The following is a 26,562-nucleotide window of genomic DNA, read 5'->3' on the forward strand; positions in this document are numbered from 1 at the left end:
ATAGCGTGCTCCGTTTACTTTTGGCCGCGCCTGTACATATGAAGCCCCGCCTTAACCAAGCCGTACGAACGGGCCTGCGTGGCATGGCGGTATACCGTGTCTGACTCGCTACCCAAAAGTCACGGGTTCGGTATGCGACTAATTACCCCAACTTTCTTTTCAGAGCAATTATTTTAATGTATACAATTACATGCCCTGATACTGTTTGAGTCATAGTGGGAGTTCCTAATCACCAGTGTTTTAACATTTTAATAACTATTAAAATCCGCCGCTCCCCGTGTGAGACCAATCCGGATTTTTCGGCTATATACAACAACGACGTCGGGTTTTTCGCAGAGCGGGACGTTTAAGCTGTAGTGTGAAAACTAAATGGAATAGGACGAGGTCATATTGTTCTTCTACCAAGAATAGAAGAAAAATACAACGCTTACCTAATTAAAGCTTTCGCCCGCAAGATTGCTAGTAAATATACAATTCATCGTTCTCATTTCTGCTGTAGTGGCTTCTATGAAGCATTGCCTGCATCTTCAAGACCATGCAGTCTTGACTTCTGTTTGACAGTCTGATTTCTCGCTCCAGCAAACCATAATACAAACTTCAAAGAAGCCTACATTATCAGTTCATTCTTCTCTCCTTCTTGGTTAGTGAGGTTAAGTTAAGTTAACTTTACCTTACATTACTTTGGACCAATACGATTACCAATGAAATGCGTTTTCATTTTAAAAAAAACGCTTTTTTAACAGCCTTGCGGAAGTGGCAGAATGTTTTCGTTTGCTTTGCTTCTGTCCGGCTTCTGTTTCGCAGTCGTGTATTTCTAAAGAAAGACAAAGCTATACCTCAGTGCTCTCTTTTCTTTTTCTTAGCACGCCCCTAACTCCATTTTCTTTTTCAGATATTTGATTGCATAAAATTAAATGCTAAGCTTTTGTGTTGGTATATTTTTTTCGCGTAAAAGAATAATATGGGAGGTCCTGGCGGGATATGCAGACGCATAGTCACATTTCGCTTCGCGTGGATCGAAAGATATACAGCGAGGCAGATGGGACAAGCAGCGTGGGAAGATGTATGTCTGATAACGAAATCAAACGAGTCAACTCACAAAATTCTGAAATTTCACTATGAGCTAGTCAGCTGCAAATACGCCCAAATATGTTCGTACTCGGTTGTCACTCTATGAACAAAAAGCCACTGTTGAAACACAAGGCGTTCCCAACATGGAAGGCTGGTTACCTGCAATGCAACAAAACATTGAGCCAAGCTCGTGAAGCAACTTCTAACTGCGTATTCTGACAGAGTACATCTCCGAGATCCCGGATTCATTCAGAAGCATTGTTATTGCGCGTACGGCGTGCTCCTTTATTACGGGTGTTAGCCATGCACAACAGAACTTCCTGAAAGGCAGTTACCATACATCATGTTTGCGTAGCTGTTCCGATAGTACCGGTCAAGGGGCAATGCTGTTTTTAGCAGCGGAAAATAGTGTACATCTGCCGACTCGTTGCAGGAAGTACGTTTTCGTTTCTTTTTTACATCACATTTAATGTCGGCCGTGCCGCGATGTAGTATGTGCATTTCCGCTCATGAAAAGCGGCTGACGTTAGTCGGTACATTAAGAGAGATTCTTGGGCAAGACTGAAGTAACCTGGCCTTTTCTGTATCGTTACAGACCCAAGCTTTTCTTGAAGTCTAGGCGTATAATTAGGTTAGCACGCAATGATAATCGATTCAGTTTATGGCTATAAGCAAATGCTTCACGATTTTGATATGAGACGTGACCTCTAGCATCCAGTGCCACATTATTAGCAGCAATGTAAGATATGACGTCGTTACCGCTCACATATAATGGCGTGACGTAGGCCTTTAGACTTTGCGTAGGCCTTGAGCATCTGATGTACCAAGGAACTGTTACTTTTGTTTAGGCTGATTTCAGCAGTGTAGTTTCGTGTGGAAGAGTGCAACTTCGTGCCCGCACGAACAATCAAAATCTCGAGGACACAAGGCACAGAAGTATCGCTATACAAAAGACATTCCTTACTTTTCGGCCTCTACCGCGACAAATAAGAGGCAGTGAAAAGTGTGCCGCATCCCATCTTCCCCTCCCATGAGTGCGCTTATATGACGAAAGATGGCGCTTTCTACAGAACGACAGGATAAAATGAAGCAGTCCAGTGATCGCTGGATGGCTTCAGTTCGCCATACAACTAAAGGTGGGCCAAAAAAAAATTCTGGAACCACATAAGCTGGCTGGGTAAAAAGAGTCATATAAAGTAGGGACGAATCCAAGATGCCGAGAGAAAAAGGTTAGAGCGAGACAACGCTGTGAAATACATTACATCAGTTACAGCTGAGCCATTTAGGAGCGATGGTAGGGTGATCTTCCTAACTAAGGGAGCATCACAAGACAGCATAGTAGAAAGGAGCTTAGAACGGGCCAATCTTAACCGGAAAAAGGTGGAGGCAAATGTTCCTCAATCACAACATCAGGGGCAGACAAAATTCCGTTCAAGCTATGTAATGAATTTGGTCGAAGCAGCAAGACAACGTGCTTAAAATATTTGGAAACAGTCATAGCAAAGAAGGAAATTCCGCACAACTGGCGACAGAGTGCAATGAATTAGATTTATAAAGGGAAAGGAGATAAGATGCACGTAAAATCACTCAGACCGATTACGATAGCATGTGTTATGTACAAACTGGCATTACAGGCAGTGAAATTAAAAATTCACACATGCATAGAAAGTAATGAGATAATCGGAGAACTTCAGAACGGCTTGAGAAGCGGTAGGCGCTTTCATAAGAGCCTGTTCGTGATTGCCCAATGCATAGAAAAAGCTTAAGGGGAAAATAGGCCTTGGTATTTTTCATTCCTGGATATAAGCGGTGCATACGAGAACGTAAGTAGGGAATTCCTGTGAAACACGTTCAAAGCCGAAGGTATCGGTCATGAGATAACAGATTTATTAAAGGAAATTTACACCGATAATAAAGTTAAAATTGCTCGGAAAGAAATAAAAAGTACCACCCCACTCGAGGTTCGCAAAGGGCTAAGGCAGGTTTGTCCTCTATCACCGCCGCTGTTTATGATTTAAGTGATAAATATGAACAGAAGGCTACCTACAATAAAGTAATCAACGTTACAATCGATCGAACAGATTGGTCGGAACGGTCCTAGTGCAGTGGCTCCCCAGTTGAATGTATGGGGACGGTATTGTACTACTAGCTGATAGACCAGGAAGATTTCTCGTGCAGACGAAGGAGACTCTCTAGGCTTCACTCTTCGCGCAGTTAAGTGGGGTCTGATGATTTTAAACGATTCAATTGGTCAGGTGCTTGAAATACAAGGACATGAGGTACACCTACTGGCAGAATACGAATATCTCAGGGTATGGGTAAACGAGGAACGGATATACATGGAACAGCACGAGCAGACTGTTTGGGCGAGAGGGTGAAAAGATACCTGGATAATGAAACATAGGGCATTATGGGGGTACAACAAATATGATGTGCTGAGAGGTATTTGAAAAGGAATAATGCTGCTATTGCTTACTTTTGGGAATGCGCTTTTGTGCCTGAGGGCAGAAGTTTAGTCGGGACTAGAAATGAATCAGAGAGGAACAAAACCACAAATGAGAGAGTACAGGGGGATATGGGCTGGGCATCGTTCCAAGCACGAGAAGATCAGAGTAAATTACTATACGAAGAACGGCTGAGGAAACTGGACGATAACAGGTGGCAGCTGAGGTATTTAAATGCCTACGCAGAAAGAGCGTTCACTCACATTGACTAACATTCCAAAGAACTAGGAAGCTAGCCAGTAAGTACGTCAGACACGAGGACGGAGAAAAAAGAGCATTAAACGACAGGTTGAAAACGCGGAAAGTAAAAATTGCATAGATTCAATGGAAAAGAAGCATAGTGTCGAACTATATCGATACTGGATAAGGCAGATCAGGAAGGAAACGTTTTATGACAACTCAAGAAGCAGCACCCTAATCTTTGAAGCTAGACAAATAAATTTAACTAAGAAGATGACAATTGCGCAGTGTGGTAAGCAATTGAACATCTTATACTAGAAGGTGGCAGTGTACATCCGAACTCCCATGCAGGCATACTCTAGCTGAGGCCATAGAGTTTAGACATAGCAAAGATCATGTGAATGAATCTGCGGCTGAAGTCAGCAAAAAGGGATTAGAAGATCGGTGGCTCGAAAGCAGCGTGGTTACGGGAGGTTACAAGTTCAGAATTAAACGTTGTATTTAAAGAAACTGGCGAATTTATAGCTAATAGACAAAGTTTGTCGCATTGCTCTCCAAGATTTTTATTAGTGCGCTCAGATGAAAGATAAAAGTGACAGAGAGAGAAAGAGTGCCCGGACCAGCATAGCTTTACCGAGCTAACGAAATGGAGCTGTACGTTATAAATTAAAACAAAAATATATTAAAGGCATACAAAAAACATAATAATCAGAGAGAGAGATGGTGGTGGTGTAAACTTTATTACATACAGGGGAGTTTAGAACGCGCAGGTCCTTGGGCCCCCGCACGGCCTCACTGCACTGAAACGTTCATGTCCCGGAGGCTCATAACGCTGGAAGCCCGGCCTGTGGCGATGGCTTGCTTGGCCGGGTCCTCGGAGCGCAGTAGGGTCTCCCAAGCCTCCCAAGTGGTAAGGTGCTCCAGGCCCCGCGGGGGAGGATCCGCCGGGCAGAGGAAAAGGATATGATCGAGAGTGGCCTTGGGGTGGTGGCAGAGGGTCAAAACCAAAGTCGCCTAGTCGCCTTTCCGCGATGCGAACAAAAATTAAAAACCAGAAAACAAAGATCAAAAAGACAGCAGCGAAGAAAGAGGACGTCAGGGAAGGTCGGCAGGTGAAAAAAGACGTCCGGAAGGGTAATGATATAACGGATGCAAACTGAGCACAAAATAAAACCTGATAAGGACGTTTGTGCAGAGAAACAATAAGACAATTATAGTAAGACCCGCCACGGTGGCTCAGTGGTGAGGGCGCTCGTCTAATGAGCCGGAGTACCAAGGTTCGAACCCGACCGCGGCGGCCGTCTTTCTATGGAGGCGAAACGCAAAAGGCGTCCGTGTGCTGTGCGATGTCAGTGCACGTTAAAGATAATAATAATAATAATAATAATAATAATAATAATAATAATAATAATAATAATAATAATAATAATAATAATAATAATAATAATTGGTTTTGGGGGAAAGGAAATGGCGCAGTATCTGTCCCATATATCGTTGGACACCTCAAGCGCGCTGTAAGGGAAGGGATAAAGGAGGGAGTGAAAGAAGAAAGGAAGAAAGAGGTGCCGTAATGGCGGGCTCCGGAATAATTTCGACGACCTGGGGACCTTTAACGTGCACTGACATCGCACATCACACGGGCGCCTTAGTGTTTTGCCTCCATAAAAACGCAGCCAGGTGGTCGAAATTATTCCGGAGCCCTCCACTATGGCACTTCTTCCTTCCTTACTTCCTTCACTCCCTCCTTTATCCCTCGCCTTCCGGCGTGGTTCAGGTGTCCACCGTGATATGTGAGGCAGTTACTGCGTCATTTCCTTTCAAAAAACAAAACCAAATTATAGTAAGCAGCGCAGCAGAACATATAGGAAGACGATAGTGAGAGAGGGGCACAACGGTGGAAAAGAGGAGAGGTTACAAGAATAAGAGAGAAACCATAAACAAGAGATGCATACAGACGCCACAGGAAAGAGAGATGCTGCAAGCAGGTGAGATGGAAGAGAGGGAGAGAGAGTAAATAAATAAAGAACGTTAAAATGGCCAGGAGATTATAATTATAATTGGTTTTTTTGGGGAAAGGAAAATGGCGCAGTATCTGTCTCATATATCTTTGGACACCTGAACCGCGCCGTAAGGGAAGGGATATAGGAGGGAGTGAAAGAAGAAAGGAAGAGAGAGGTGCCGTAGTGGAGGGCTCCGGAATAATTTCGACCACCTGGGGATCTTTAACGTGCACTGACATCGCACAGCACGCGGGCGCCTTAGTGTTTTGCCTCCATAAAAACGCAGCCGCCGTGGTCGGGTTCGAACCCGGGAACTCCGGATCAGTAGTCGAGCGCTCTAACCACTGAGCCACCGCGGCGGGGTATGGCGAGGAGAGAATTATAGAAATAAACCAAAATAGTGACACAAAAAGAAAATTTAAGGGAAAAAAAGGAGGAGCAGGCTGTTGACGTTAAATACAAAGTGTTCTTATGCAAGAATAATTGGCCAAAAATTATTGTGGGACGATGAAAAGAAAGTGCCTTTGCCCGTACCCGCTACCGCTAAGTATAACGGGCTTAGGATAATTGGACGGAACAAATAGAGTCTTACCTTGTTACTACGCAATGTGCAGTGGATACTATCAATAAATACGATATAAATAAGCAAATATATAGAGATGAGCGCATCTACGGCTTCGTCGGTATATAGATATGTCCAGAGGCACTTCAATCGCGGTCCAAATCTTTTGCGGCGAGCCCTCTTTCTCACTCTCTCTCCCTCTCTCGCTCTCTCTGCGTCACACCTCAATGTCGTCGTCGTCTTGCAGTGCAGATCACCGCCGGATACTGCGACTCTGTTAGCACGGCAGCAGCGCAGAGAGGCAGGGCTTCCGCGTCTGTCGCGCCCATATCGTCCATCTAATCTGCGCTCATCTCAGAAATCTCGCCAGCGGTCAGGTCGCCGTCGAAACCGCCAAGACAGAAATACACGCCGATAAACGAACAAGCGAGCGCAAGCAAAAGAGCCTGCGCCAAAAAGGGAAAAGCACTGCCTGGCCTCTGTGCCGTAATGCGACGATGGAGACCTTATTCGAAGGCTTCCGCGAGGCAAGGTGAACGCGCCCTTAAGACGTTGAAGACTATAAGAGAGTCAGCTGCGGCGGCTTCTCTTTCTACTTATCTTTTTTTTGTCCTTGTCTCCCTTTCGGATCTAATCGGGCACTCGCTGACGCCGCATTCGCGCGGTCAGGGTTGATCCATCGCGGCCATACGCTTCGCGGAAAGGACGTGTCTGCTCGGGGTTGATCGCGAGAACAGTTCTTTATGTGGGTCGGTACGCGGAGGTGAGCGAGCTGCGAACGCGAGGCGGCCTTTGAAGGCCGCGCCGCCCGCGCCTTGTGTGAGCGCGTAAAAGTCGTTTGACAAGTAACGAGCTCTTTATTGCGGCATCGGCACTGTTGTCTCACTTCAGTGGGGAATGCGGTCAGTGTGTGTGTGTGTGTGCAGTCCGTTCGGTGTCACGTCTTTGCGGTTCCCCCTCGCACTAAAACAGCCTTCGAACGAAGGCTAGCAATCTGACAAAAAGCGAGCTTATTCATGTCTTATATAGAGCACAACTGGGTAGACGTGGAGGACGCCGGCACGCACAAGGCTGCTGTAAGCAGCCTGCTACTTTGTCCTCTCTCTGAACGATGGTGGCAACATGGCACTGCCGGCGTCGATATTATCACAGTAACGGTGACGTGCAGTATCAATGGACCGAGGGAAGCATTGAATAAAAAGAAGTTGAGGATTACTCCACCAAACAGAGTCAGCGATTACGAAACATACGCGCTACCCCATCAATGAAACGAAATGGAGCAAATTTTGATCGCTACCAGGCGTCGAACTCAATAAATAAAAGGAGACGCACTTCGTCGATACGCACTACGCCCACTGTTTAATGGATGGATGGATGGATGGATGGATGGATGGATGGATGGATGGATGGATGGATGGATGGATGGATGGATGGATGGATGGACGGACGGACGGACGGACGGACGGACGGACGGACGGACGGACGGGCGGACGGACGGACGGACGGACGGATGGATGGATGGATGGATGGATGGATGGATGGATGGATGGATGGATGGATGGATGGATGGATGGATGGATGGATGGATCGATGGATGGACGGACGGACGGACGGATGGATGGATGGATGGATGGATGGATGGATGGATGGATGGATGGATGGATGGATGGATGGATGGATGGACGGACGGACGGACGGATGGACGGACGGACGGACGGACGGACGGACGGATGGATGGATGGATGGATGGATGGATGGATGGATGGATGGATGGATGGATGGATGGATGGATGTGGATGCATGGATGGATGGATGGATGGATGGATGTGGATGCATGGATGGATGGACGGATGGATGGATGGATGGATGGATGGATGGATGGATGGATGGATGGATGGATGGATGGATGGATATTTGGATGGATGGATGGATGGACGGACGGACGGACGGACGGACGGACGGACGGACGGACGGACGGGCGGACGGAAGAACAGACGGACGGACGGATGGATGGATGGATGGATGGATGGATGGATGGATGGATGGATGGATGGATGGACGGACGGACGGACGGACGGACGGACGGACGGACGGACGGACGGACGGACGGATGGATGGTAGGAGCGTCCCCTTTGAAATGAGCTGATGGCAGTTGCCACCATGCTCAGCTTTTTTTCCTTTATTTTTGTTAAAGCGTGTTTTAAGTTATTAAAATTCGCCATTTTCTTTATATACGTCTTCCTACACTTCTAACCTGATGTCACCTCTCTGCTTTTGAGCCACCAATCTTCCAATCGCGTTTTGCTAATTTCCACCGCAGATTTATTTACATGACTACTGTTATCTCTAAACCCTGGGGCCTCAGGAAGGGTCACTGTGCCAGCATCGACATCGGGATGGATACCATCACATTTTAGTATGATGTGTCCTATTGTTTCTACAGAATTACCACACACAGCACATGTGCCACCTTCTTCGTTAAATTTCTTTTTATAGCTGCGCGTTCTAAGACATCCTGACCTCACTCTTCAAAGAGTAGGGCATTTCCTCTTGAGTTATCATAAAACGCTTCCTTCCTGATCTGCTGTTTTCGGCATCGATATAGTTCTACGCTATCCGTCTTTTCCATTGAATATATCCAAGTTTTACCTTCCGTGTTCTTAACCTGTCTTTTAATGCTCTGTCTTTCCCCGGCCTTGTGTCTAGCATGCTTACTGGATAGCTTCCGAGTGTTTTTCTGTCATTTCGAGTCAACGCTCTTTGTGTAGAAGTATTTAAATGCCTTAGCTGTCCACCTGTTACCGTCCAGTTTCCTCAGGCGTTCTTCGTATAGTATTTTACTCTGAGCTTCCCGTGCTTCGAACGATGTCGAGCCCACATCCCCATGTGCTGCCTCGTTTGTGGTTTGGCCATGGGCACCTAGTGCTAATCTTCCAACAGCTCTCTGATTTATTTATAATCTCGACGGAACTACGGCCCCTAAGCACAGAACCGCATTCCCAAAAGTTAGCCCCGGCACCATTATTCCTTTCCAAATATCTCTCAGTACTTCATACCTGCTGTACCCCCCCCCCCCCCCCCCCAAAGCCCTATATTTCATAATCCTGGCATCTCTCCGGCCTTTTGCTATGAGAGACTGCTCGTGCTTTCCCGTGTACATTTGTCCTTCGTTTACCCATACCCCGTGATATTTGTATTCGGCCACTCAGGGTATTTCATGGCCTTGTATTGTAAGCTCCTGATCAGTCGTATAATTAAAAATCATCACGCCGGGCTTAGCTGCGCTGAAACTGAAATCTAGACTGTCTCCTTCATCTCCACAGCAATTAACCAGAGTTTGCAAATCTTCCTGGCTGTCTGCTAACAGTACAATATAGTCCGCATACATTAAACCGGGCAGTCGTTGCTCAACAATCTTTCCACCTAATCTGTGCGACATATCCTAGATTGGTTCCTTGTAGCCTTCTTTCCATACTTATCATATAAAGCATGAACAGCAGCGGTGATAGAAGACAACCTTGCCTTAGTCCTTTGTGTACTTCGACAGTTGTCGTACTCCTAATCCCTTCCCATGTTATTTCAACTTTATTTTCTCGACATATATCCTGTAAAAAATCAGTTACCTCATGAACGATACCTTCATCTTCTAATATATGTTCCACAGGAGTTCCCTGTTCATGGTGTCGTATGCACCACTTATGTCCAGGAAGGCTAAATACAGAGGCCTGTTTTCCGCCTTAGCTGTTCCTATACATTGGGCAAGCACGAACAGGCAATCATCTAAGCTCCTACACCTTCTGAACCCGTTCTGAAGTTCTCCGAGTATCCTATTACTTTCTACCCTTGACTGCATTTTTAATTTTACCGCCTGCATTGCTAGCATGTATATATTAACAGATTCTTTCCTAAACGGTCGGAAGAGTTTTATGTTCATCTTATCTCCTTTCCCTTTGTAAATCAAATTCATATTACTCTGTTTCCAGCTGCGTGGAATTTGCTTATTTGTTATGACTGCCTCCAATGCTTTTATCAGCGTTTCCTTGCCTCTTGGGCCAAGTTCATTAATTAACTTGATTGCAATTTCGTCTATCCCTGCCGACGTGCATTTTGGAATATTTGCTTCCGCCTTTTTCCAGTTAGCATTTGTCAGTTCTAACCTGTTTTCTATTGTGCTGTCTTGTGTTGCTCCCTCACTTGCGGTGATTACCCTATCGTCTTTCCTAAATGACTCAGCTGTAACTGACGCAATGTAGTTCAAAGCGTCATCTCCTTCTAAACATTTTCCCTCGGCATCGTGAATCTGTTCCTGCTTTTTGTGATTCGCTTTTCCCATCCAGCTTATATGGTTCCAGAATTTGTTTTTACTCCTCTTTAGTTGCATCGCGAACTTCAGCCAGCCAGCGATCAGAGGACCGCTTTGTTTTAAGCCTGGACGAGGACCTGCACTTGGTGTTTCTTTTGTCGACAAGATTACCATTTTTGGCCTATTTCCTCTTCAGATAACAACGCCCTCTATGCTTCTCGGTGTTCCCGTGATGCCAACCGTTGTTGTTGGATGGCCTCCCTAATTTCCTTATTCCACCAACTTCGTGGCTTCCTCTTTCCTCTCCAGCGGTTTACTCCTTTTACTTGTTTTATTTTTGTACTAATGAGTAGTTCTAACTTATTATAATCCCACTTTTTTATGGGATGTTTCTCTATTGCTTCCTCTATGCAGGCCGCTATTTGCGCTATTTTTTCATTTAATCTTTCGTACTCTTTTGTAGCGATAGCTACATCATTGTAGCATTCCGAGCCTTCGGCGTGGCGGTGGCAGCACTGCCACCATGTGGCGGCGCTGCCACCCTGTGGCAGTCACGTGGTTGGCCACGTGATGCGGAGCAGCTGCCGGCGGCGCGGCGCAGTGGCTGATCACGTGGCTCGTCATGTGGTTGGTCACGTGACCAAGTTCCACTCGGCCAGCTGTAGCTATCGCGTCACTCCGGGTTTAACCAGAGCTAAACCACCACCATTTTTTTTTACTTCCCTGCATTTCTCGTTTGAGCAGCGCTCCCAACTGTAGTCTAATACGCTTACGGTCACTTCCGAGGCTGTACTTCCCCTCTTCGTCTATATCCACTATTGCGAGCTTGCTACACATCCCCTGCGACATTAAGCAGTAGTCAATGGTCGTTTGCCTGTTACGGGATTCCCACGTTATTTGTACCTCACACTTAGTTTCTCTATTTGCAATAACTAGGTTGTGTCGCTCACAGAAGTCTAGCATCAACTTCTCATTATAATCTGTGTATCCATGCAGATACTCGATGTGGCCATTCATGTCACCCAGCAGATTAATATCGGCACAGTCTCCAATCTGCTTTATATCGTCATTGAGACACTTAACTAGATCCCTGTTCTCTTGCCTACATATATCCCCTGTCCCTAAATTTATACACTACCCTTAGCCATGTCCTTTTACCGGCTATTGTGCCTGATACCCAGACATGTTCTTTGCAAGTTGACTTTATTCTTTGCCAATTTGTTCCTTGATGTATCAGCATACCTACTCCTCCTCCCTTCCGCTCCGTTGTTGTTCCGTTGCTCCCTTCCCAGACGTAGCCATCAATAAACGATGGGCCTTCTAGATCCCTGAGATGTCTCGCATAGCGCGTATACAGCTACTTCTTCGTCCTTCAACTGCTGTTCTATCTCTAACCACTTCGCTCTTTTTCTACCGCCTTGCATGTTTATGTACCTGGTCCTGGCGTTAAATTTATTTTTTGTAGTTTTCTTCCTGGACCTCCTAGTGGCCATTTTATTGGCGTCAGCCTCCATTGTTACACTTTCTACTTTGCTTCTACCTACCCCTACGCTCTGAGCCGCAGTGGACCCCCGAAAAAATCAACTGCCCGGCATGCCAGGCGCCAGCCGATCTCGCCTCCTAGCCTTCCAATAAAGTGGATGCCATCTCGAGTAAAGCCTCCGCCAAAGCCGGCTCTATGCACTTCCCTGTTTATGTCTGCCAGTTCAAAGCCTTTCTCCTGGCTTAACTTCCATATCTCCCGATTTGCAGCCACAACGTCCTTGGCAATTTCTCCGTTCCGTCCTTGCACCTCCGGCACTGTGCACACTACGATCTGGACTTGGGCTATCGCCCTTATATCGTCAACTCCCTCCGCTAATCTTTCCACCGCTTTTGCGGCTTCGCCATTGAGGGCATTATTTAGCCCCGCTGCTACCACTACCAAATTGCGCTCTGCAACGTACTTAGAAAGTTCGCTTTTTGTGACTCTCAGTACTGCGTCCATTTTCCTGCCTGGGAATGCCCCGACTGCTACCCGCTTATCACCCTTTACATGCTCCATTACAGTTCTTTTGCACCTACTCATATTTGAGTCACCACCGATAAGCACCAGGACATTTATTCCCCTTCCTCCCTCCTAACTTCCCGATTATGCTGCCTCTTATCCTTGACTATGACCTCATTCCTTGGGGTTAGCTTGTTCCCCTCCTCTCCATCGCCTCCAGACTTCCTAGCTGCCACGTGTGTGTAGCTGTTCCTGTCTGAACCTGCGTGACCTACTTGCCTATTGCTGTCCATGCCAGTGCAGGCCCCACCCACGTGGCTGGCGCTGAAATGTCCACCATTGTGACTTCGCATGACGGCGTTAGCCATTTTTGGTTCCAACAGTTCGCTAAGCTGCTCTTGGAGTTTGCGCTTCTCTGCTCTCTCTACCTGTAGCTCTTTTTCTAGGGCATCCACACATAGCGCTAGGCTGGTGTTCGCTTCTTCAGCCCTGTCCAGGCGTGCACTTAATAAGCAGAATTTGCACAAATCCGCGCTTTCGGCCTCCTCTACTAATTCGAATCGCGTTTTTTTCAAATTCACCGACACCTCACACTCCTTGCATTTAACCTTCAGTTGCTTGGCAATCTTAGCAGCACTCTATTATTACTACCACAAAATGCTAGAAAAGAAAAAACACTTGCAACCGCGTGCTGAAATAAAATTCTGCCTGCCTCAAAAGCCGATCACCTAGAAAAGAAATACTGAGCACCTGTCTAAACTAGTTAACTCACAAATGAGCCCTGCAAATCTATAACTGCCGGCCGGAACAGACCAGGCCGTTAGGGCACTGACCTGCTCTTTCGCGAGCACGTCACCTAACTAGCCTAGATCTAAAACTAGACAAAATCTAAACTCTCAAAATATTACAGGAAAGAACTCATCTATTTGTCGCAGTCACGGCGCTCTCGCAGTCGTCCGTCCGTCGGGTCCCGGTCACCACGCGTAATCCGAAGAGCACCGAAACAAGCGTCCGCACCGCACGGCTGTCAACTAACCTAATAAGGTTTGTTCACCGCGCGCCCTGTGTACACCATCTGAACTATATAAGCGCATACCGTGGGCGGCCGTAATTATATTTGATTATTTTCTAACCCCAACTAAGTTATGAAACACGAGCAAGGATTAGCTCTGGTTGGGGAAGTCGTCCTTTGGCCCGCTGCATCGCGTGGCGCAAGAGGGGAGCTCCATGTAACAGCGTCGCCTCATACATCTAGACAGCCCTCCCCCCCCCCCCTCCTTCCTCCAACTGCAACTATCGCCATTATGTGGTCCTCACATGTGCCGGCGTCATCTTATAGTAACTTCAAACGATGACATCACACAGTAAGGTCAAATCACACTGTCTTCAGCCGCATGACAATTACGGAATCCAAACACACCCTCTTTTTCACGTTCTCTCATCCGCATCTTCTTTAGACTCGCAGCTCATGCCCAAGTTCGTGTCACGTTGCGCCGACCACACTTAAAAGTTTTTATTGGCGTTTATTTTAAGCCATAACATATCATATATTCTATTAAGCCATGCCGAAATGGACGCTTGCGTGAGGTCAACTGAATCTTGGCTTGGAAAATGCAGAAAAAAAGCAGTACGACGGTCACTGAATGCTGAAGATGGATGAACTGGAAGTAAAGAGTTGGGTACGCAATGAGCAGCCGTGGCATTTGACAGTTTGCACTGAGTGACCGGAATTTAAACCGCAATACAAGGTCTGCCTTACAAGTATGAGCCAAAAATACACATAAGAGTAACCTTGGCATGCACCGCAGAAACCTGTCTTGCTGCTTGCACAGACCAGGATGTGCTACTCATTGGATAAATAGCCCCACAGATGGATTAGGCTATTTTCCCACCAAATCATAAATTTTGCTTTATATTAATATTAATACAGATAGCGAAGCAATCATAGCAACACAAATATGCACGCCAGCATTAAAATGAGCCCTACTGTAAGGCTCCGGACTTTCGTTTTAAGTATAATAAAAAACCGCAGCGGTGGCCTAGGGGTCTCAGCATCCGCCTCGCATGCGGGAGGCGCGGGGTTCGATCCCCAGTGCCGCCGGGTACCCACCGGTGATATAATGGGTACAAGCTTTCCCCTGGCCTGGTGCTCGGCGTATTTAGGGTGAAATGCTTGAAAAATTGTTCTTTTACTCCACCTTGAGAAAAAGAAAAATACATTGTGTCATGGCGCTCTTTGGCCTTAGATGCCCTTGCGCCATAAAAGTCTATAATTATCATTATCATAATTAAGTTTAATAAAATGCTAATGCTCATAAGACTCTTACCATAACTTTGTAAGTGCAGTTTACCCTGCAAAGAAAGGATCCCATCACTCAGAGGAAGGACTCAAGATTTCTATTATTATTACACACTAAACACACCTCATTCTACCCTGCGACGATGCTGATGCCGTGGCTTTATAGAAGTATTACGGCTGCAAAAATAGCACGTATTATGTAAACGCGGCGGGCCCTACGCAAGAGGGCATCTCCACCGTTGCTTTCTTACACGAGGGAAAGCAGCTGGATTGATTGATTGATTGATTGATTCAATTTTATTTCTCAACATTCATACAAGGCATGCTTGTGAAGACATCTGGATCCCTAGCTAAAAGCTAGTTGGAAACTGGTAAAGTTGCATTAGCCGAGGAAGTGGCGACAGCGCTGGCAGCCACTCACTCCGACGCTAGGCACATAATTTCTGATTCTCAACACGCCTGTCGATATTATATAAGGGGAAGAATAGCGCCGCTTGCCAGCAGAACTTTAGCAAACGCGCAACACAGCTGAAAGCACAGAACAAAGCAATTGGTAAGGGCGCCCGGACACCAGGCAATTGAAGGGAACGAGGCTGCTCACACAGCCGCCCGAGCGTCTCTCCTCCGGAGTTCCACTGAGTTCCCAGAGTCTGTCGGGGCTCCTGTACCGAATCCGCTTACCACATATGCGGTCATTACATCATATCTGCGCCTCAGTAGGCAGACGTTCCCAGAGCCCGCCAAGGGCCTGGATAGAACTGAGGAACGACACCTCAGAAGGCTGCAAACGGGGTCGTTTCTAGGCCCTGCGATTCTAAAACACAGAGATCGAACTGTTCCGAGGTACTGTAAATTTTGTGAGGTGTGGAAAGACGCATATCATATGATATCGGCCTGCCAGAAAAATCCGCAGGTAAAGAGAGTAAATCAGCCAACGAGAGAGGGCTGGCAGGCGACCTTTTCCAGCTGCTGGAACCTGGAGTCCTAGAGGGCTCTGGTTCAAACAGCGCCGGAGGCGGCTACCGATAATGGTGTCCCGGACTGAGGAGTATACCACCAAGGCAATGGAGCGGAGAAACCTTCTACTCTCCTCTAAAACCCGCCCCAGTGCATCCAATAAAGTTGTTCCACCACCACCACCGTGGCTTTATATCCGCTGCAATTTCGATGAATACTAGAAAAGCGACATGTACCAGCATTGCGATCTACGTTAAACAACTGCTAAAAAATTGAAACTGAAAATTGGTGTTGGGGGAAAGGAAATAGCGCAGTATCTGTCTCACATCTCGGCGGACAGCTGAACCGCGCCGTAAGGGAAGGGATAAAAAAGGGAGTGAAAGCAAAAAGAGGTGCCGTAGTGGAGATCTTCGGAAAAAATTTCGACCACCTGGGAACTTTTAAGTTAACGTGCACTGACACCGCACAGCACACGGGCGCCTTTGCGTTTCGCCTCGTTCGAAACACGGCCGCCGCGGTCGGGTTCGAACCCGGGAACTCCGGCTCAGTAGCCGAGTGCGCTAAACGCTGAGCACCGCGGCGGGTAAACAACTGCCAGCAGTTGAGATTATTCTGGAGCCCCTCAATACTGCGCACCGCACAATGCAAAGCGTAGCTCTTGTATTTTACGTAACAACGATCCTGACTTGTTACTCATGCAGCGTCAGCATTTGTAGCCAGATCCCCCCTCCCCCCGCGCGATGTGTCGTGGTGTCATTGTTGTGCGCATGAAGTGACGTCATCACATAGCGAGGTCACACGAACCTATTGCCATCGGTTGCATGAAAAATGGGTTACGCAAAAGAACCCTTGTAGCTTGTGACATTTTTCCCGCATTCGCTCACACATACAGCTCACGCCGAAGTTCGTGCTAAATTGCGCCAAGGTGCCGTAAACCTTTTTTTTTCTGTGTAAGAAAGCCCTACTTCACGAGGTCTAACCGGCTCACCGAATTTGTGTGACGCTTGACCTTGAGGGTGACCTGAGCAAATCCTAGCATAGCAGCTGCCCAAGCAGAAATAAAAATAAATAATGCCGCAACTGGGATTCGAACCCGTGGCACCGGGAACAGAACAACTTCGCTGGCCACTGCACGAGAGCACTATGCTATCGCCACTTTTTTTTCTTTATTGACACTATGCTATCGCCACAGACGATCACGCCTCATGTTGTTGTTGTCGTCTTCGTGACATGGCACATACCATTGGCGGGGGATTGGCCAGGGTTCAGTGGGGAGGCCCCATGTTAAACTGCAATGCACTCTCGCGCTGTGCATTGCACGTCGTCGTCCTCGTCAACTTCCATTTGAGGCGCGAGCACATCCGAACAGCTTAATCTCGATCAGTGCTTGACCTCAGTCTAATATCGTCGCCAGACATGCGACAACCCAGTAAACCAAAACCATGAGCCAACCAGTCTAACCACACGCTTTCGCACGTCTGCTCGGTTTAGCTACGTTTAAACACTACCATTTTTTGTTACTATCTTTCAGTTTTCGTTTCGCGCAGTCTTGTAGCGATAGCTACATTACGCTAGAGCTTCGAGCCTTCTGCGTGGCACCCCTTGAGCTGCGTGGCCGCCCTTGCGCTCCGTGGCGGCGCCGTGGCTGGTCACGTGGTGCGCAGCAGCTGCTGGCGGCGCGGCGTGCAGGCGAAACCGAGTAGGGGGAGTGTGGAGGGAGAGAGGGCGGAGAGAGTGAATCCACGTGAAGGGACGAAGATGAAGAAGGAACGCCCGGCGAAACAGAGCTGCGAAAGACTGACTGCATTTCGACTGAGCGAGTTCCACTCGGCCAGCTGTAGCTATCGCGTCACTCCAGGTTTAACCAGAGCTAAACCACAGCCATTTTATTTTCTTTTTACGGCAAAGCACCTCTTGCTGGTTCTTATCAGCGCACTGTTTGTGCCTCTAAAGGTTCGGAAAAGGGATATGCTCATAAGGGAAATACGCAGTGAGGGCATAGAACTGTGGGATGAGCATTTGCCTTGCGATCTCTTTCCGCTTGAGTGCTGCTTAGCATCTGGATGCTTTTCCTAAGCATGTACCCACAAGCTCAGCAAATGAGTTCATGTAAAGTCATTTGCGGCTCAAACACAACACCAAGTTGGCCACTATTCGCCTCGTTACCACACCGTGCTGTTACTCCGCGGCGCCATATGCCCGTCAGACGCCGCATACATTGCAATACGAATTAGTCTACAATAAAATGAAATTCAAAAACACTTCACTTCTGAAGCCCAAGTGGCATTGGAAGTCAAAGCGCACTGACTGTGATGCCACGTGCTTTTTATGAACTGTGCGAAAATAGAGGCGCCCTGAACAGTTTTCAAAATAGCTATGTCTAAAATCTGCGTTTGTATCCCAGCTCCCTAAGAGTTTCCAGTTTTCTCGTGCTATGATTGGTAATTCTTATTTAAATACACATACTGGCGAGTAGGTATATAGATAAATATATGTCCTGAGACGCTGCTGCGTGCTCTTCACGGCGCTCAGGGCCGCAGCAGAGAGCATGAGGAAACTCACAGAGGAAAACAGTACATTCGCCGGAACGTCTAAACTTCAGGAATGTATTGGAATCACCACTCACAAATCGAATTGTTGCTTTGGTTTGACGTGGATATGCTTCGTCAGAGGATGTCCTTTGATATATTAACCTTAAAGATGCATGCTATTAAGTTCGCTTTTCCCATGTTTTATGCTGCAGTACTGATCAGGCAATGCAGAAAATATATATTTTTGTTTACAAAAGTTTTTTTTGTTTATTATTTTGGCTTAAAGGGACACTGAGGGTAGCTTTCTCCAGGTGTTATTCTCTGTAAAAATGCTCTCTCTGGCTCTTTCTGGCTATGTTTGTCCCTGCCTCCCCTTACATGCCGCGTGTATGCAATCAAAACGCAGGTGTGTCTTCTCCAAGGACGCTGTCTCTGTCCGGCCGCCCGCTGCCCAACGCGCGCCAGGTGTCCAACGCGCTGTGGGACCTGCGCGAACACCACCCCAGCGCCGCCTACTCGCGGCAGCTCACGCATTTGGTCATGGCCTTCGGGCAGCTCATCGACCACGACCTGGCCCTGACGCCCGACGCCAGAGGGGGTGAGTATCGGCGAGTGCCTGCCGCCGCTTAATGTATTGCCCGTGGCAAAACTCCAGTCATGCGCGCGTTGCTTGTCTGGACGCGTGGCTTGCCAGCGCTTCCGGTCTGGCGAGGCACGTGCAAAGTTGCAGCACGTATACAACCCTACGGACGTGGCAGGCAGTGAGGCGTAGGCTTCGGGGATTTGTGTATACTGGATGCTTGAGGCGGGGAGTTACAGCGAGCCTGACAGGGTTTCTCGAAGGTCTGTTTTTCAATTAGAATACGGATGAAGTACAAGAAGAGAATGGGGAGAGGGGGAACGACAACGGCACGCTTGGAGGGCGACCTGCCCCGCGAAAGAGAATAATCGCCTCACGCTGGCAGTGAATGAAAACCGACACCGCTCTCTAGACAGGGGCGGTCGCGACGCATGCACTTCGGGATTGCGAGCCATTTGCTTCGGCTCTGTTTTCCGCTGAGCTTTGGCTCTCGGGTCACGTGACCCTGAATGTAAACGAGGAGACGCCCCGAACCCTTTCTTTCTTCGTTCTTTTTTGTTTGGCCTCTGTTTCGTTCAACCTCGTGTGCCGCCCGACAGCTGTACAGTTGCCACGTTGAGTTTTGCAACGGGCAGCTTTAAGTTCGAATTGATCGATGGGCATCGCTTCTAGTTCTTTATTCACGTCCAGCTGGGGAGTCAACAGTGCCGCGTTTCAAATTTAAATGCCACTGGCAACGTGGTCTAGGCAGCGAGCAAACGCTGGTCTGCACCAATGACGTGTAGAGCGTTAAACGGTTTACCACGGGTGGACAGTAGTAGTAGTAAGTGGTTTTATTAAAATGATAATAAAAACGAAGGAAAACATTTTTGCCAGCCCCGGCATCTGCCATCGATACTGAAGCAATTGAGCTGGGGCAGCGGAAATAAAGGATAACAGGCAGAATGGAGAAATGAAATGAAAGAGGTGAGGGGACAGGAATAGAGGATAGGGGGAGAAGTAATATGTACAAACTATTTACACAATAAGAAATGTGACCAGGTTGTGCGCGTGATTAGTTCATGATGGAGCACCACGGGTGAACAGGTATATAGGTACGCACGGGTAGGTATACAACGTATGAAATTGGAAAAGAAGGCGTCTGAGAGCTGGATTTCGAAAAAATTGAACATCCACAATCTCTCAAGTGGATAAAAAAAGATTTGGTTCAAACAAAAAGAACTCAAATATTTGTTACATTATTTTTATCAGTGACGTTGTCATTAAGAACAACTTCGCCTGCGCATGCGCTGGCATTGGCGCCTATGTAGTCGCCGCACCTGGCGCCAGGTTGAACTCAATTAAAATTTGAGGACTTCGCGAACTCAGCGTCGAATGTCGAGGTTAGTAAACAAAATAATTTCTCTATCCTACGCGGCTCGACCTTGAACCATCTGGTGCTATGCCTTGGACCTATTCATTTATTTTATTTACGCGCCTATTTTCTGAGAACAGTTCAAAAATTCCTGCTCGGCGGTGAGATTTATTTTGAAAAATTGGGCTTAAATTTTGCTCCACAAACGGTCGTAATAGTATCAAACCTGTTTGCAAAAACCAAGCAAGAGTTTAAAATCAAAATCACGTTTCAAGCTGAACCTCTAAGCTTATGCATACTGTCGTCGCACCGAGAGAGAGAAACCATCTCAATGAAGGCGTTAGAGATTCCCTGCACAAACACTTCACGCGATGAAGGCCGCGGTAATGCCTGAAGGCTGAACGTGCATATAGCATATGCGGGTATTTTCTACAGCAATATTCAATTACGAACCGAATCAAGAAAACGCAACAAGTCAAGGATGAGCGCGCCACCACGCATGCGTCAAATAATTGCGAACGGCGCTGTTTGACACCCGGCATCAGGCAGAACGGTGGCTGACCGGGGAAGCGGACGCACAGCGAGCGAGAAAGGAGGGGAACTGAAGGCCGAGGGGCTGTGTGGATGCCCTCATGAGCTGGATTCGATCCAGCATTGGGCCGCGCTTGATGCATCGATGTTTGCTGCCTTAAGTGTCGGGCATGGAATCTGCTCACGTTTCTTAAAGCACAGCAATCCATGCGGCTCCTCACAACGTCTCCCATTTGTTACGGATGCCGTAGTGAAGCGCGCTCCGGTTCTTAAATGAGATTTCTTTCGGGAAAACGAGCACCATAAAAAATTCAGCAGGTATTCGCTCTGCTGATGCCTGCTTATGCATATATGCAGTGTGGAGGCATCTTGCGGAAAGTTGTCAAAAAACACGAACACAAAAATTAAGCATGCTTACGCTAGGCTGTGCAGGCCGCGAAACTCATTAAGAGAGTTGTTTGCAACACGCCAAGGCGCCCGTGTGCTGTGCGATGTCAGTGCACGTTAAAGATTCCCAGGTGGTCGAAATTATTCCGGAGCCCTCCACTACGGCACCCCTTTCTTCCTTTCATCTTTCACTCCCTCCTTTATCCCTTCCCTTACGGCGCGGTTCAGGTGTCCAGTGATATATATGAGACAGATACTGCGCCATTTCCTTTCGCCAAAAATATATTATTATTATATTTTATTTATTTATTACCCGGGTTCGAAGCCGACTGCGGCGGCCGAATTTGGATGGAGGCGAGACGCTAAGGCGCTCGTGTGCTGTGCGATGTCAGTGCACGTTAAAGATCCCCAGGTGGACTACATTTTTCCGGAGTCCTCCACTACGGTACCTCTTTCTTCCTTTGTTCTTTCACTCCCTCCTTTATCCCTTCCCTTACGGCGAGTTTCAGGTGTCAGCCGATATGTGAGACAGATACTGCGCCATTTCCTTTCATTAAAAAAAAATCAGAACCGAGAGCAATTTTTTATTACGCGACAGCGTATAAAGCTCGTTCGGTCGAAAAGCCGTCGGCGTCGTGTTAGTAGTAGTAGGTGATCGAAATTATTCCGGGGTCTTCCAGTATGGCAACTCTTTCTTTCTCTCTCTATCTCCTTTCAGTATCACCTTCCTCTCTTCCCTCACAGCGCGGTTGGGGTGAGGCAATTACCGCGCCTTTCATTCCCTGATAACCAATCACTTTGTTCTGTCGTTAGATGCGTCATTGTATCCACACAGGGCAACTTCACTTTGTCCTCAGCGTCAATTTAAAATTCAATGTTCTGTATAAACCTTTACCCAACCAGAGGAATGCAGCGTTATCTTGCGCCTTAAAGCCGCGTAACACTTAAAATACCCCTGCGTAACGTCAAGAAATCATAGCTTGCCTAGGAACCGATGTACTGTCTATGTGCTTATATAAAAAAGGCGTAAGTGTCACGAACAGGTTGTTTCCAACAGCGGTGCGAAGTGGCTGTCACTCCTTATCATTGAGCGAGCTGTTACACCAAAACAGCAACCGCTCCAATATCTTGAGTCGAAGAGGCAGAAAATTTAAAGAGGGATTTTTCACACCAGTCGCAGCCTAAGAGTGCGGTACAGCGAGGTCCGCCGCCACTATCCAAACTAATACCCCTGTCACACGGGCATTTCGAAGGCCCTCGAACCGATAGTCTATCAACTCAAAGACGATCGAGCGCTGCTACACGGGCAGTTTCAATGGCGATCGAGTAAATAGCCTATCGAGTGAACGGAGTAGCGCAGAACTCCATCGAGATTTCGAGGGCCTTCGAGCGCTGCCCAAGGCTGCTAGCGTTGCTTCGAGCGGCGCCAAGCGCTTTTTCGTACACGACACATTCACGGTGCAGAAATATGAACAAACATTATTCGCATAAACTTTAATGTAAGCAGCCTGTAAAATTATTTTTAAAATATATTAGAGTGGTTTTAAGTGCATTAAGCGCATTAATTTTGCGTTGCAGTCCTTGCGTTGCTTGCGTACTTAACGTTGACAACATGGCGGCACCCTGCCCGCCCGCTTCACAGCGATAACAGCTTCGTCGCTAATCCCTCAAAGCAATATCGTGTTCTAAGCTGTTGTATTCGCCTTCGATTTGCCCATTCTTACTCTCGCATAAAGTTTCAAGAGGCAAATAGCTCTTGTTTTTCAGATATCATGGCGATTTCCCCGGTCTTAAGCCTGACGAAGCAGCGCTCCGACGCAGTTGGACTGGCTTGGTTTTGGCTCGTTTTGTATTAGAATGGCTACAGCAGTGTCTGCATCTGTCCGTCGCGTACGCCCAATTAAAAGGATTTTAAACGACATGCCCGTATGCGTGTATTTAAGCATTTCTTATACATTTATCAAATATTTCTGTTATTTTTGTAAAATCTAAAGTAGCGATTGTGGCGCCGCACAAGCGTAGAGTGAGACACGAGAACCATTTCAATGGCCATTGAGATTTGCCGTGTAGCAGCGGCGAGTTCGATGGCGATTGAGAGTCTCGAAGACCCTCGACTCGAGGGTGATTGAAACTGGCCGTGTGACAGGGGTATTAGTCACCTGCAGAGGTGGTGGTGGTGGTGGTGGTACACATTTATAGAATCTGTAAAAAGAGGTGTTTGGGCCCAGGCCCTATGGCCCAGGTCCTCACAAACCTAGGTGGAGCTCCTATTCCAGAGCCCCAATGGCGTCTAGCGCCGGTCGCGCCCTGGCGACCAAGGTCCGTTGGGACTGCAGGTCATGGCAGCTGAGCAGCGCCGCTTCCCAGGCCTTCCCAGGAGGTTGGGAGATGAAGGATTGGGATTGGAAGGACAGGCCCAGACCATGTGGAAAACGTTCGAGAGCGTCGCTCCGCACAGGCTGTAGTAGAGGAGCGCCCTAACCACTGAGCCAGGGCGGCGAGTAGTGGGGATGGGGGATGAGTCATGTTGCAAGCCGCGACATGTCCGAGAGTCCGGGCTTGCTTTGTGCGATGATGGCCGCGCGGCGCTGGTTTCCACGGATGTCAGCGGAATGCGTGCTCGTGCATAACAAGAAATCTGTCTGTCTCTTGCGTCGTGACGGCGCTCGTTATTTCCTTCGAGGGGTCACCAAGTCCTTCCTCTCTGGATGGATGGATGTTGACTACTTTATTGGACGAAAAAAAGAGGAAATCTTCCAGGGTGGTCCCCTACTGGTCCAGGAGTCCACCGGCTTGAGCTTCATATAAAGCCTGATCCACCAGCCATTTCTGGCCGTCGGGCTGAGTGGTCTGTAAAGCAGCCTCCCAGGAAAACTGAGTGGGATTGGGGATGAGGGAAGGACATTCCCAAAGGTAGTGGAAAAGTGTGGATTTGGGCACGCCACATGTGTTACAATGAGGGGAGAAGCGGGGGTGAAAGCATGAGAGACGGTAGGGTGAAATAAAGCAGCCCTTCTGTAATTGTCGCCATGTGGCGCTGGATAAGGGCGACAAGGTACTGCTGGGTGGTGGTAATGTCATGCGGCTGAGTTTGTAGAATTTGGTGATTTGATGATATTTATAAAGGAACGATGGGGCCTCTTGTATGAGGTTGAATGTCTGATCGCCGGGGGTCAGGGAGAAGTGCATGAACTCGCTCGTTACCAGGGATTGAGGTATGCCCAAGAATCCACGACAGAGTAACCGTTTGGTCGAGACAGGTGGCTGTGGCAAGAATATGATGTGTGGCCGGCGTCGTCACGCCCTTTAGAGAGTGGCTGTATGCGGCCTGCATCTGGGCAAATTTAGGTTGTTTTTTTCAATGGTTGAGTGGGCCAGCTCAAGTGCGATGGCGGCTCCTTCCGCCTCTGCTTCTTGCTCCGGAAGCCTACTCTGAGCCTTGCCATTCTCTGATTACATTCAAAGACATCACTACATATTATAAGGATAGTCATCGTCGCTTTCTGGAACCCTGTAAGGATCTCCGGAAAGCAGACGAACGACTCCTTTTCAAATTTTTTACAAATACAATGCTGTGCTAGGCAGTATCGAAAAACTTCAACTCAGAATTTGATCGTGGCTACAGGTGGTCGAAATCCCCAGGTGGTCGAAATTATTCCGGAGGCCTCCACTACGGCACCTCTTCCTTCCTTTCTTCTTTCACTCCCTCCTTTATCCCTTCCCTTACGGCGCGGTTCAGGTGTCCAACGATATATGAGAGATTCTGCGCCATTTTATTTGCCCAAAAACCAATTATTAATTATTATCGAGGCTAGCTGAGCCGCTGTACCCGGGTTCGAACCCGACCGCGGCAGAAGCGTTTCGATGGAGGCGAAACTCAAAAGGCGCCCGTGTGCTGTGCGATGTCAGTGCACGTTAAAGATCCCCAGGTGGCCGAAATTATCCCGGAGCCCTCCACTACGGCACCTCTTTCCTCCTTTCTTCTCTCAGTCCCTCCTTTATCCCTTCCCTTATGGCACGCATGGTTCAGGTCTCCACCGAGATGTGAGACAGATACTGCGCCTTTTCCTTTCCCCAAAACCAATTTTCAGTTTATTATTACACACCGCCGCGGTGTCTAAGTGGTTAGGGCGCTCGACTGCTGATCCGGAGTTCCCGGGTTCGAACCCGACCGCGGGGGCTGCGTTTTTATGGAGGAAAAACGGTAAGGCGCCCGTGTGCTGTGCGATGTCAGTGCACGTTAAAGATCCCCAGGTGGTCAAAATTATTCCGGAGCCCTCCACTACGGCACCTCTCTCTTCCTTTCTTCTTTCACTCCCTCCTTTATCCCTTCCCTTACGGCGCGGTTCAGGTGTCCAACGATATATGAGACAGATACTGCGCCATTTCCTTTCGCCAAAAATATATTATTATTATATTTTATTTATTTATTACCCGGGTTCGAACCCGACTGCGGCGGCCGAATTTGGATGGAGGCGAAACGCTAAGGCGCTCGTGTGCTGTGCGATGTCAGTGCACGTTAAAGATCCCCAGGTGGACTACATTATTCCGGAGTCCTCCACTACGGTACCTCTTTCTTCCTTTGTTTTTTCACTCCCTCCTTTATCAGTTCCCTTACGGCGAGTTTCAGGTGTCAGCCGATATGTGAGACAGATACTGCGCCATTTCCTTTCATTAAAAAAAAATCAGAACCCAGAGCAATTTTTTATTACGCGACAGCGTATAAAGCTCGTTCGGTCGAAAAGCAGTCGGCGTCGTAGTAGTAGTAGTAGTAGGTGATCGAAATTATTCCGGGGTCTTCCACTATGGCACCTCTTTCTTTCTCTCTCTATCTCCTTTCACTACCACCTTCCTCTCTTCCCTCACCGCGCGGTTGGGGTGAGGCAGTTGCCGCGCCTGTGCCACCTGCGGCCACCGTACCCCGCAAACTTCTTAATCTCATCCGTCCAACTAACCTTCTGGCGCCCCTGCTACGCTTGAATTGTTGCACTGAGACAATAGACTGCAGGCCGCAAAGGTATACCGATACCATGACCTCTTCGGTCAATAGTGCTCACGGATAAGCGACTTCCGCCTCATTACGGGCTGTGAGACGAGCGAAAAGAACAACAAAAAATCGCCAGAGAGCAGACTCGCGGACCGCGCTCACTTTCAGCTGATTTAGTGGAGGGAAAGTAGGCGTTCCAAACGTTATGCGGTTATTAGTGAAACGTCGCATCCTTTCACGTTGGTGCATCACGTCAAACAGGGAGAGCGGTCTGAGAACACCCTTGCGTGAGCGCTACACCGTTTCTCTGCACCCTGCTGAAACGGGGC

The 26,562-nt window shown here is 47.9% G+C and overlaps 1 protein-coding gene across 1 annotated transcript in view; it reads left to right on the forward strand.

The window, feature by feature from the left end:
* LOC144108010 (chorion peroxidase-like) overlaps positions 1-26,562 on the forward strand; it is a 135,440-nt gene that overhangs the window by 37,098 nt on the left and 71,780 nt on the right. Inside the window, exon 3 of the mRNA XM_077641272.1 lies at positions 18,801-18,992. Within this exon, the coding sequence (XP_077497398.1) occupies positions 18,801-18,992 (192 nt within the window). The remainder of the gene's footprint in view (positions 1-18,800; positions 18,993-26,562) is intronic.

Source organism: Amblyomma americanum, chromosome 10 (genome assembly GCF_052857255.1).
Source record: "Amblyomma americanum isolate KBUSLIRL-KWMA chromosome 10, ASM5285725v1, whole genome shotgun sequence".
Taxonomy (NCBI): domain Eukaryota; kingdom Metazoa; phylum Arthropoda; class Arachnida; order Ixodida; family Ixodidae; genus Amblyomma; species Amblyomma americanum.